This window comes from Haemorhous mexicanus, chromosome 2 (genome assembly GCF_027477595.1).
Source record: "Haemorhous mexicanus isolate bHaeMex1 chromosome 2, bHaeMex1.pri, whole genome shotgun sequence".
Taxonomy (NCBI): Eukaryota; Metazoa; Chordata; class Aves; order Passeriformes; family Fringillidae; genus Haemorhous; species Haemorhous mexicanus.
In genome coordinates, this window is record NC_082342.1 from 42,056,855 (window position 1) to 42,069,624 (window position 12,770).

Sequence of the window (12,770 nt, forward strand, 5' to 3'; positions counted from 1 at the left end):
TTGAATGGACTATTTTTTTTTTGTGTGTGTGTGTGTCTTGTCTTCCTCCTCGTCTACAGAAAGGAATAGACAGAGAATTTTACCTCCTCTTTTCAATCTTTGATGAGAATGACAGCTGGTATCTGAACAAGAATATTGAAGAATTTACTGGAGACCCTTCAAAAGTAGATGAAAATGATGCTGATTTCATGGAATCCAACAAAATGCATGGTACAAAATATCTAATATCTGTTAATTATATCTTTTATTCAATCATATTAGGAAGATGAGTTGGCAGGTTTTATCATCATTCATAGCTTTCTGCACTGCACTGGAGAGTGAGCTGGAAAGCTGCCAGTCAGCTTATGGACAGCTCCTGATGCCCTTGGAATGCATGCTGAAACCCCAGTCACAACGGCAATGAATGCATCCATCTACCAATACACCTGGAAAAAGGGAAGAGAGCAGCGGTTTTAGATACAAGACTTAGTTCTGTAAAAAGGCACAATGCCAGAGACAGGTGCAGAAGAAGCCAATGTTCACTAGTGTTTCAAATTTCACTGCTGGCCTTGGCACTGACTCATGCATTAAAATCTACCTGCCCTGCTCTGCTGTCTCCCATTTGGGCAGTGACCAGCTCTAGATGAGGAGACACAAAGATTAGGTGAATGGCCAGAAATATTTTACAACATCATTTCTGGATGCAAGTAGCTGACTTCAGCATAGATCTCCTCCAAGGTATCCCTGGGATGACAGACTTGAGCAAATCACACAACCTACCTTTCGATATATATTGTTAGAGAGCTCTGGGGCTTTCTGGACCTGTCTATTTTATTCTTCTTCTATGACATGGATCTCATACCAAAGTTTTGTTCTTTTATAGCATGTTTCATACATTGATCACAGAGAACAATTTGAGGATTAGGGAGTTTTGCCTTATAACACCCTTGTAACTCAGACTCTTTATGGGCCTCTCCATAGCCTTAATGACTTGGTTATAAATTCACCAGGCTGAAAGGAGGCACCAGATTTGTACTTGGCTGGTGTTTGGGAGGTACACTCAAAAGCTCAGAGGAGGAGTGCTACATCACAATAGCAGAGAGTTATTACAAGATTTTACAGGCTAAAACCAAAGAGGTAGGAGTTCTGAGTTTATAGAAATAGCACTTAGATGTTAATTTGGTGTCCTCCAATCCTACTTCTGCTTCACAAAATGCCCCTTTAGTGACTCTCTGAGTCACGAGTCTTTGGCCAGGTGGGTGGTAGGAGACTCTGTGAGGCCTTTCTGTGGACCTGCTGCTAACCAGGATTTTTTCTTCTCCTCCAGCTGTCAATGGCTACTTGTATGGCAATCTGCCAGGCCTGACCATGTGCAAGAATGACAAGGTCTCCTGGCACCTCATTGGGCTGGGCAGTCACTACGACATGCACGGGGTTCAATTCCAAGGAAACACCATCGACTTGAGAGGGACGACAAGGGATGGGCTGGCCTTGTTTCCTCACTTGTCAGGGACAGCACTAATGCAGCCAGACCGTGTGGGTATGTTCATGAACTGACTTTGGTTGTGTGGTGCTTGCAGACACCAGGGGGCCAAAATAACAGACAGTGAGATGCTCTGCTCTGCACAAGGAGGCTGAAAGCATGGAGAGAGACCCTGGGGACCTGGCGTAGCTGAAAATTCAGGCTGGATTAATTTTCTGGGAAGTTGTATATATTCATGTACACCAAAAACCAGAGGCTATAATGACTTAGGGATGGGCAGAGCAGCAGGCAGAGAGATTTCTAACAGGATGCTCATAGAATTTTATAATTCTCCAAACAGACTTTGTTAGAAAAGCAAATTCATTGCCACATGGATAGTCAGCATCATTTAAGGTATTTCCCGACTTCAACAAAAGCTTTTTAGTAATAGTCAGTCTTTAGGAGTTTCTTCAGAAACTTATACATTAAAGGTACTCTTAAATCTCATGGGTAATCTAGTGATTCATACATCAAACTAGGAGAGTGTGAGTTGCTTGCTGGAGACACCAAATAATCTTCATAATACAGAGTACAACGTTACCTTGCTTTGCATTGGTGCAACTCTGTTCAAGTTAACAGAGTCATCAGGGTTGTACAAAGCTATGCCAAGGGCCATCCATGGCCAGGGCACCTGATAGAAATGTACATTGGAGTTGTGTATGTGCCAGGTTAGACCTCTGTTGCAGATGTTGTAAGACAACTGAAATTTTTCTTACACAAATCCCAAACATTTCCACTCTCTGTCAGGAAATTGCTCTGTAGGACTCACACAAAACAATTATTCTAAGAGATTATTAATTTTTGGCTAACTTTCTGCCAGCAATACGGGAAATGAATTACCAGATATTTACAATCACCAATGCATGTGATTTTATTTTAATTACGTGTTATTTTATCTTTTTCATCTCTTTTGCCTCTGAAACACAGGAAACAGACTGAGATCTAGTCTGGACAGAGCTATGCTTCTAATTTTGGTTCTATCACTGACTCACATACAAACCAGCTGTGAAAGTGCTTTCCTCCTTCACACAGTGCTAGCAGGTGGAGCACTACAGGACAACATCACAGTCAGCTTCTGCTTGACTAAATGGGGAGGAGAGAAGGAGAGTATAAATATTAAAATCTGCCCATGAACATGCCAAAATATGCTCCCACAATCACTACCGTCTTTGACCACCAGAGCTACAAAAACAAAGGGCCCATGGTGTCTTGGCCTTTCCTGGAGGGAGTGCAAAGGGTCAGAAAGTTACAGTTTATCTCAAATGTGCAAATAGATAAATGGTTATAATCAGGCATTCCTGTATCATGGGTCTGTATTTGTATTGCGGAGCCCTTCATCAGCCCAGTTACACCAGATAAGCTGCAGGGGCTCCATGGAGAAGGCTGGCACAGTGGCTCTGTGCTCAGGGACAAGGAACCAGCATCTCTGAAACACACCCCTTGTTTCTCCATGCCTTTACTGAGTTTTGCAATGAGTGCTTCCTCCTCCTCTTCCTGTGTTCCTCGTGGGCATGTCTGCAGCATGGGCTCGCTGGCAGTGAGGGCTCGCTGCCAAGCTTATTCCTGCTGCCAGATATCTGAGTGCTTTTCAGAGTTTCTTTGGCCAAGGTGATCTAACTCAAATAGAAGTAATTTGTGGTGAATTTTGAGCAAAGATGGAGCAGGCTGGTTTTTCCTATGGAGCAAAACAAGGTCAAGTCCTGCTGGGTCCTGCGTTTGGTTCACAATAACCCCATGCAATGCCAAAGGCTGCGGGCAGAGTGTCTGGAAAAATTCTCGGCAGAAGAGGACCTGGACATGCTGGACAACAGCAGCTGAACATGATCCAGAGTGTGCCCAGGTGGCCAAGAAGGCCAATGGCATCCTGGCCTGGATCAGCCAGGGTGTGGCCAGCAGGAGCAGGGCAGTGACCGTCCCCCTGTGCTCAGCACTGCTGAGGCCACAGCTCCAATCCTGTGCTCAGTTCTGGGCCCCTCACTGCAAGAGAGACATTGAGGGGCTGGAGCGTGTCCAGGGAAGGGCAACGGAGCTGGGGAAGGGTCTGGAGCACAAGTCCTGTGAGGAGTGACTGAGGGAGTGTTTAGCCTGGAGAAAAGGAGGCTCAGAGGGGATGTTCTTACTCTCTACAACTAGCTGGGTGTTAGTCTCCTCTCCCAAGGAGTAACAAGTGACAAGAAAAGAGGAAATAACCTCAGGTTGCATCAGGGAGTTTTAGTTCATTGGGGCAGGCTGCCCAGGAAGTGGTAGAGTCACAATCCCTGGATGCATTTAAAAGATTGCAGAGACGGCATTTAGGGACATGGTTTAGTGGTAGACTTGGCAGTGCTGGGTTAATGGCTGGCTTGATCATCTTGGAGGTCTGTTCCAGCCTAGAATAGTCTATCACTCTATTTAAACAGCCCCTTGCTTGACTTTCCATACAGCATTATACATTAGGATTATCTGAGGACAGATCAGAGATGTACACAGGACTTAATTTGCTAAGATGTTTGTTAGGTTTTTTAATTGCTTAAATGTCACGTGCTTTTCTTTCCAGGCACATTCAAAGTGGTTTGCAGGACTTTTGATCACTTTGTTGGTGGGATGAAACATCTCTACGAGGTCAGCAGCTGCCGCAGCCCCAGCAGAGGCCAGCAGCAGCGTGGAGCCATGAGGATTTACTACATTGCTGCAGAGGAGGTGGAGTGGGACTATGCCTCAAATAAGAGCTCAGCACCAAAGGTTTACAACATCAGCAGCTATGAGGAAAGGTACCCAACCCAAAAAACAGTTGTGGGCACAGAACACACTTACAGTGGAGGGGAAACTTTGAAGCGCCGTTTCATGATGCCAACCTTGTTTTTTTGGGAGGAACTCTTCGACAAACATAATATGAGAAAATGTATTTACAAAGTCACAGCCTCTCAGTCTAGACTAGTTCTTAAGCACCAGTTTCAAATGCTTTCATTTCAGTGTCTTGTAATGCTGTTGAATTCAAGAAGGCCTCCAAGTTTGTGTTCCAGCCCTGGCTCAGCCTTACAATGATGCCCCCCAACCCCCTCCTCTCCCTTACTCTCCCCAGCCTTGCCATCCCAGACTTCTGGTTTTCATAGAGGAGAAAGTCAGGCACCTGTTCCAGATGTGAGCTCCTGTAGGCAATGCAGATGCATGATGGGGCTACTTTGTCTGCTTTCCTGCAACATGGTAGCCCCTAGATCCCCTGAAAAGATCAGAACATAAATAACCCTGCAACTGAATCACTCTACTGTGTGAGGAATAAAAAACTTGTAAAACATGAAAAAAAATACACATTTCAGATCATATTGCATAGACTGGTCTCTGATGACACTTTGGTGAAAGCAAAAAGGAACATATGTCAAAAATAAACCTTAGAAAAGCATCTGTGAAAGTGCTCCTTGTACAGAGGAAGAGGAGTCTGTAAAAAATACACCTGAAGAGTCACAGGTGATGATGTGAGTTAAAAGAAAACATAAACTCTAGTACTGTCAAAGGCTGCACACACAGCTCACTGCACAGTAAGAAGTATCCCTGGGGCAGTTTTTTTTGTTTTATTTAGTGTATTGTGAGCCAGCCTTGTAACTCCCCTGCCAGGGGCACCTTGGAGATGAGCTGCCAGGAGGCAGCTGCTCCCAGAGGGGGTGAAGGCTCAGCTGCACAGCGGGTTGTGAGTGTCCTCTGCCGGCGAGTCAGCCCTCTGGGATCCCATGGGAGCAGCAACACACTAGGGTAAACCTGGAAAGCATCCTCTTCCTTGTGCAGAACGGAAAATACATTTCTCCTTTTATCGTCATGCTGGGAAAGCATCCAACCTGTGCAGTACACAGCAGCAAGAGGGAAGGGGAAAGCAGCTCCCTCTTATCTCAGATGATGGATCGCATTTGTTTTCGAAGGGCAAGCTTTGTTCATCATCTTCCCATGGCTGAGTGGCTAATAGCCAAGACAGCAAAAGCAGCCATTGTGATAAGAGGATTCAGGTTTCCAGAGACAGGCAGTATCTTTTATTGGAGTGAACAATGCAGCTGGAGACGGCAGGTGAAACCACTCTCATCTCACACTTTACCCCTGCTCCAGCTCTGGTGAAGGATTTGTGTTCCCAAAATTCTTGGAGAGGGCAGCTTATCTTCAGCTTTACCTGTTTGTAGAGGGTGTGCATTAAGTAAAGATTATCACTCTTGCTATTTGCTATTCAAAACATCTTGCATCTCTCAGGGCCTTCACATCCATCAGCACATTGGATCAAGCTGTATATTCTCATGGAATCTGTTGTGAATAGCACAACAGTCACTGGCTTTCAGCTATGTACACTTGAATGCTTTTATTGCATTTTATTTTGCAGCTATGGGCATGTTTTTCTGAGCCAAGCAGAGGACCAGATTGGTTCAAAATACAAGAAGGTGGTTTACAGGGAGTACACAAGTGGCAACTTCACACAGCGCAAAGTGAGGACAGAAGAGGAGGAACACTTGGAAATCCTGGGCAAGTAGCTCTCACAGACCAAGCCTGTGGTCAGAGAGAGGATTGCTTTCCAAAAACTAAGATGTTTTCTGGCTTTTTAAAAATGGAAAATAGGGAACAGTGACGCCTATTCCAGGTGTCAGTGATTTTACATGCTATTTATGTCATTGCTGAGTGTGAAGATGCTTTCCAAATTAAAGAATTAGTTCTTGAACATGAATAAGGAATATCCTAAGGAGTGCTATAATGGCAATTCCAGGATCCACCTTAGCATCAGAGCTTGTAACATGGGGGAGACTCTTGTAAAGAGATTAAGGCAGTATTAAGGAGATGGATTTGTGTTTGCAATTGGGCAAGATGTAATTTTACCCATCATAAAATAACCATCAGTTCAGGTTTTTTATGGGGTGAAAAGCAGGCAACAGCTGGTCATAAAATAGTCATAGAATTTTAGAATGTCATGAGTTGGAAGATCATCAACGTCCAACTCCTGGCCCTGCATGACTCACACCGTGTGCCTGAGAGCATTGTCCAAGCACTTACTGAACTGTCAGGCTCAGTGCTGGACCACTTCCCTGGGGAGCCTATTCCAGTGCCCAACCACCCTCTGGGTGGAGCACCTTTTCCTAATACTGAAAGGAAATACTAAGCCTCTCCTGATACAGTTTCATGCTCTTCCCTCAGGATAACCCTCTCTAGGAATATGTTTACAATTTCCTTTTCTGAAGGACAATAAAGTTTTGAAAGATTCAAAAGCTATCCTCAGGAGTTTTCCTTAAAAACCAGGTGTCTAAATCTCTTCATTGACTGAAATGGCATTATTTGTACATAGGGAGCTTTTAATCATCTGAGATAAACCAATTTTGATGGCTTTCCTGGAAGAAAAGAAAAGCCCAATGATTTTGATAGAGGCTTTGGCTCTCCTCCCAGGCCAAGCTATTGGAAGTTTGTTGAATTCAGAAAAGCAGCATTAAACACTGGCATCTCCTGCTTGAATTCAGGGCCGTTGCTCCACGCCGAGGCCGGTGACTCCGTACTGATCGTATTTAAGAACAAAGCCAGCAGGCCTTACTCAATAAGTGCACATGGTGTAGAAGAGGTTGGTTGTGAAGAACAGCCTGAGACACCAATCACCCTCCCTGGTAAGGCTCAATTTCTTTCTTTTTTTTCCCTTTCTTTTTTTGGAGCTACAAAGGCTGTATATAAAACCATTTTAGCACATCAATGATAATCTCTCTTTCAAACTTGCCCATATCTATATGTTCTCCCAGGCATAATATGCTCAATGCTTATTCAGCTACACTTCTGAGTTTCTAGACAGGTAGGTTCTTGTTCAAGTGAGCATGTTTGGGCAGAGAATGAGCCTTCATTCCTGTCGGGGTAGAAACAGGAATGTAATGTCACTAGACAGCCTCCAAGAGAGAGAGAAGCAGGCCCATAATCACAGCAACAGAAATGTGAGCCAGTGCTGCTTTTGGCTCCAGACTGACACTCTAAAAATGTTTTAAAAACTTGCAAATTCAGAGTTAAGAATTTTAGATGTTAATATCAACTCTGCCTCTCTCAAGCTACAGAAAATTGGCATTTGCATTCAGAGTCATGCATAAAATGCCAAATACAGCTGTCATGTGAATTAATAACCTTTGAAAAGTGTACCAAATATGCCTCAGTTTCTAGTGATGAAAGCAGTGGAAAATAGTTTTTCGTATAGAAAATTTCCTGTTTAACTTTTTGAACTTCAATTTTTTTGTTGGGTTTATGTTCTAAGTAGGAAGTCAAACCCAGGCACTGTAGTCAATCCAAAATGTACCCACCTTTGCTTTCCAACACCCATGCAAATTTTTTCTGCAGTATTTGTGAACTCCAGGGTGAAACTAAATGTAAAGAAATTTTGATTGTAATAAAGCTCTTTGCAAGCTGAAATTTCTTTCTTGTGAGCAGCTGTGTTGGTAAAGTGCAATACACAGAAACTCATGTCCAAATGTGAGCCAACATCTGCCTTGCTGGAGTTTGATGAATGTATACCTGAGGTTAACACATGGGGGAGGGGAAAGAAAAGGAACTGATTTATATACAATTTCCTTGTTTAGTTATTTGCTCCATGATGTTGTTGATGCTTCTAGGCTGGTGTTTGAGATGTAACAACGGGAACACTACTGTCATGTCTCCTGTGTCCACATGGGAGCAGGCTTGGGATGAGTTAGATGAGGGAAGGTGTCCGTGCTTGAGAGTAAGCCAAAACCGTTCTTCAGCAGGATCTAAGGACTGACTTTTCCTTAGGAGTTTGGAAAGAGCAGTTAACATAGAAATTAAATCCCTGAAAATAAGAAAAATTTCTGGGCACCTCAGTCCCCACCAGCATCATCTAGAAATCCTCAATTCTTCCTAGGCCAGGCTGGACTGTTCATCCCAAACTTGCCAAAGACTGTCTAACTCTACTAAATCCTAAATCAGTCATCAGACAGATTTTCATCCTGACAAACTGCACTCCTGAGAGCACTGCCAGGTCCTAAAGAAACTGTGGGGGACATGGTAAATAGATGCAGAAAGCATATCCGTAGCAACCTATGCTAGACCAGCTCTCATCTGCCACAGCTTTGTTCTCTCCCTGACCATTCTTCCAATTACCCAGAAGGAAAAAAGGGAGAAAACATCAATTTTCCTCATGTTTATCGCTTTTTTCAGGGGTTATGCTTTATTTGCACTTCAAAGATCGGTCTTCAATGCCTTCTGAAGTGTGTCAGCTTTAAGTAGGGTGGAGATTTTTTCCATCTACAGCATACAAACATCCTGAGCTGAGGAGGAAAAGCAAGGAAGGGGTGGAGGACCATGACCAGCCTCCCTTCTCAGATCACACCCTCTAAAAAGAGATGATGACATGGAGGTTAGATACAGGTGGATGAGAAACATTTCCCTGGCCTCCATGTCTCCATGACATGGACTTAATGTCTCCATGACATGATGCTTATCCTGTAAGAGTAAATGATATTGCAAAACTTACATGAGACCCATCTCATGCTGTGTGAGAGTTGAGTCACCTCTTAAAACCCACTGTTGCATGATGCATGAACAGTGTAGTGGCTGAGTGACACAAAAACCAGGCTCAGTCACTTCCCAACCCTTTAAAGCTTGACAACTCTCCTTGCCCAGGCAGCTGTTGGGTTGTATCTGGACTAAAACCATGGTTCTGTGATTTCCTGGTTTTCACCTGACTCATAACATGTCCCACAATGCTCTTGGCTGTTGTCATCCTGAAAGACTTTTGAGACAGAGATTGCTCGGTTCAACATTTCTCCACCAATTAAAAGGGCAAGGTGTTGACCACATCTTGGTCTCCTACCCTTTCCTGAAGTACCAGCAAGAATACAAAGCTGGGAAACACAGCATAGGCAGTTCATCTGAACACAGATGTTTGTGTTCAGTGCAGAGAAATGATCCTCACCCAAACAGATCATTTTCTCATCCATTTGTTATGGTTTTTTTAAAATCAGAGGTCAGGGAATTTCTGCTTGGGGAGGATTTGGCAGAGATGATGACATTTGGGAAAGCATAGAGGTTCTCTGGTAATTGCTGAGGAGCAAGGTCTTATCTGGAAGATGAAAGAACACCCCTGCTGCTCCCAGACAGCAGGTTGGTACACATCCAGCTCTCCTATCTGGGCTCCCAGCTGACACATTTCTGTAGCACCCTCTGCAAAATCCCAGCGGCAACTGCCACTTCTTTTTGCCCTCTTCAACTGGTCCAAGAAACATTTTCTGGGCTTGGCTCCCAATGCCTCATCTGACCTTAAGTATCAACAGCCAAGATCATTGAATTACTGCAGGTTTTGACAAGGGGAAATATGAAGAGTCCTGTCTGTAAACTTCCTTCTGTGAGATGCCACTTTTGTTAGATTCATTTCCAGATCTTTTCCAGAGCAATCTGCCTTCATTTACACCACTGGAACCTCACTGACCTCCTGGAAGGCAGAATCCCTATCCCATTGCTGCATGCTTCCACAGGTAGTTTTGATGCAGACAGTTTTTTTGATGAGGAGGGTAGGAGGTCTGAGTTAGATACTATTCAAAACCTCTGATACTTAGCTGCTCAAGGTGAAATTGTTCTCTCTCTGTTTCAGGGGAAATGAACACCTACAGGTGGAACATCCCGGAACGATCCGGTCCTGGCAAAACAGATCCAAATTGTATCACTTGGGTTTATTATTCAACAGCAAATTTTGTTAAGGTAACCAAGAAATGGCCATTAAAGCTTCCATTGCTTTGGCTAACATGTTGTGCCTTCTGTAATGTTTCTGAAAGGATCCTGCTTCTCAGCTGGAAGATGACCACAGGCTAGAGAAACCATTTACAGAGCTAGATGCTTTGAACTCTTTACTAACAGTTGCACATGCCTGGGTAATTTAAGCTGCAGAAATCCCAAGGCATACACGACGGTGATGTGATTTCCTCCTTAAAGAATAGTTACAGGGATTTGGGATAAAGACAAAACATTACACAAAATCACGGAATCACAGAATGAGTAAGGTTGAAAGGATGGATGGATCCAACCACTGGATGTCATTGCTTTGGTAAATTATCAGAGAGACACACAGAGAAAGAAGTTTTTAATCAGACCGATTTTTTCTCATCTGATAAGAAAACACAATTTAATCTTTGGTTAATCTGTATCTATTTCATACCGGATGAACTGAAAATCTGTAATGCATATATTTATTTTATTTCAGGACACGTACAGTGGTCTGATTGGGCCTCTTGTAGTTTGCAGAAAAGGAACTTTAGATGAAAGAGGTCTAAGGAAAGACATCGATCGTGAATTTACTCTTCTGTTTATGGTGTTCGATGAAAATGAATCCTGGTATTTGAAAGAAAATATTGAAACATACCTTCATAAGAATCCTGATGATTTTAATTCCACTGAGAACTTCGTAGAAGGCAACAGCATGCATGGTATGTAGGACTCGGCAGCAGCAGCAGCCAAGAGGAAAGAGGTTTATTTTTCACAGCCCTTTTAGGAAGACATTGGACTCAGCCTGCAGTTATCCAGCCATGTGACAACTTCATAAAATGCAATGCTGGAAACAAAAAGATTTCACAAGGCCCAGACAAGATATTTTTCTAACAAAATAGTTTACTCTTATACTTTTGGGAAGAGACTGCCCTGCCAGGATTCCCTTGTCATTTGTTAGCTGTGTTCCTCCAAGGCATGTTTTTTAGGAGCATAGGGATGATATTTTAAAACTGTGGCTGTATTTATAGCCAGTCCAGGAGCCAGGCTGAATAGCCTGGATGGGGACACACACAGCCCTGGCAAAGCAAACTTTTCTTTCTACAGCTGGTACTCATTTTAGGCAACAAATCTATTCCCTCTTTTTCCATGTAGCTTCTCAGCATAAATCCAGTGTGCTCAGGAGTTCAATCTCAACCAGTAAAAAACCAGTCTGATGCTCTGTAAGACAGAAAAATGTTTGTTGATGTATACCTACACAATTTGGAAACTGAAACAAAAGCATGACTGTCTCCCTGCAGTGGTAGTGGTCACTGGGGAAGCACTCGTCCTGACCACACATGCCTGTCCCCTCTCTGCCTGAGCACTCCTTCTACCCTGAAAGTGCAAAGGGTGCCTGAAGTAGAGGCTTTAATCACCCATACCAATTATTAATTATTCCTATTTCCTATGAATTATTCCTATTATTAATCATTCCTATTGTGCCATTCTTCCAGCAATCAATGGGAAGATTTACAACAGTCTCTTGGGTCTAACGATGAATGAAGGTGATAGGACAAACTGGTATTTGATAGGAATGGGCGATGAAGTGGATATCCACACAGTTCACTTCCATGCACAGACCTTCATCTTCAAGGTTGGTAAAATAAATCAAAGTAAAACTTTTATAGTGTGATGGGAAATTTATGAGAAAAACAAACAAACAAAATTTCCATATTTCCAGCCTGGTTTTGTCACTTAGGCACAGAGCCCTGGGCTGATGCTGAAGTTGGTGGGAGTTTTGCATTTGAAGGAAACACAAAATGAATGAGATAGCTGCAAAGCGTCTATTACCCTAACCGGTTAAAATATATGATTACCCATAGGTGTGAGGGAAAATACAGGGAGGAAATTAGAGTTATGCCAGGTTGGAGTATGGTTTTATGCTGTGACAGTTTGCCACTGGCAGGACTATCTGAAAAATATTTCAAAGAAACACCTTTGCTCAACCAAAAGCTGGGGTCAACAGAAGGGGACTGCTGCTGATGTATAATGGATTAAATGAGAGGTGTCCACAGACATCAGTTTCTCTGGATGATGCTCACTAGAAATGTCCAAGAAGAGTTTGATCTGCCTTAAGGAGCTGGAAGTCTGACTGGAATATTTCAGTGTCCATGGGGGAGTATTTGAGGCATGACTCTCACAATTCTGGTTTTGCTTTGCCACAGACAGATAAGGACCACAGAGGAGATGTATATGACCTTTTCCCTGGGACTTTCCAGACAGTTGAACTCGTAGCAGAAAACCCTGGAACGTGGCTTCTGCACTGTCACGTGGCCGATCACATCCATGCTGGCATGGAGACAACCTACACCATCAACAAATCAGGTGCAGTATCAGAAACATCCTAGGACTTAGAGGGGGTATTGCAGCAGAATTGGATGGAAGGCAGGGACGAAAGGAAGAGAGCTCACCTGTGCACTGGTGGGAAGCATCTGCACTGCCATGGTCAGTTAGCAGTGATAAGAGACAGGACAAAGATTGCCATGTCACCATGCCTAGTGACTTGGCAATCTTTGGTGCACTTTGCTGCAACTTGAAAGCAGTTGGT

At 43.4% G+C, this 12,770-nt stretch overlaps 1 protein-coding gene across 3 annotated transcripts in view; it reads left to right on the forward strand.

Moving 5' to 3' along the window:
• The window catches only part of HEPHL1 (hephaestin like 1), a 33,433-nt gene that overhangs the window by 18,207 nt on the left and 2,456 nt on the right, over positions 1-12,770 (forward strand). For all 3 annotated transcript variants that reach the window (XM_059838564.1, XM_059838565.1, XM_059838566.1), the window contains 9 exons: positions 60-210; positions 1,307-1,519; positions 4,038-4,251; positions 5,838-5,977; positions 6,958-7,098; positions 10,074-10,180; positions 10,680-10,902; positions 11,677-11,816; positions 12,388-12,547. In XM_059838564.1, the coding sequence (XP_059694547.1) occupies positions 60-210; positions 1,307-1,519; positions 4,038-4,251; positions 5,838-5,977; positions 6,958-7,098; positions 10,074-10,180; positions 10,680-10,902; positions 11,677-11,816; positions 12,388-12,547 (1,489 nt within the window). The remainder of the gene's footprint in view (positions 1-59; positions 211-1,306; positions 1,520-4,037; positions 4,252-5,837; positions 5,978-6,957; positions 7,099-10,073; positions 10,181-10,679; positions 10,903-11,676; positions 11,817-12,387; positions 12,548-12,770) is intronic.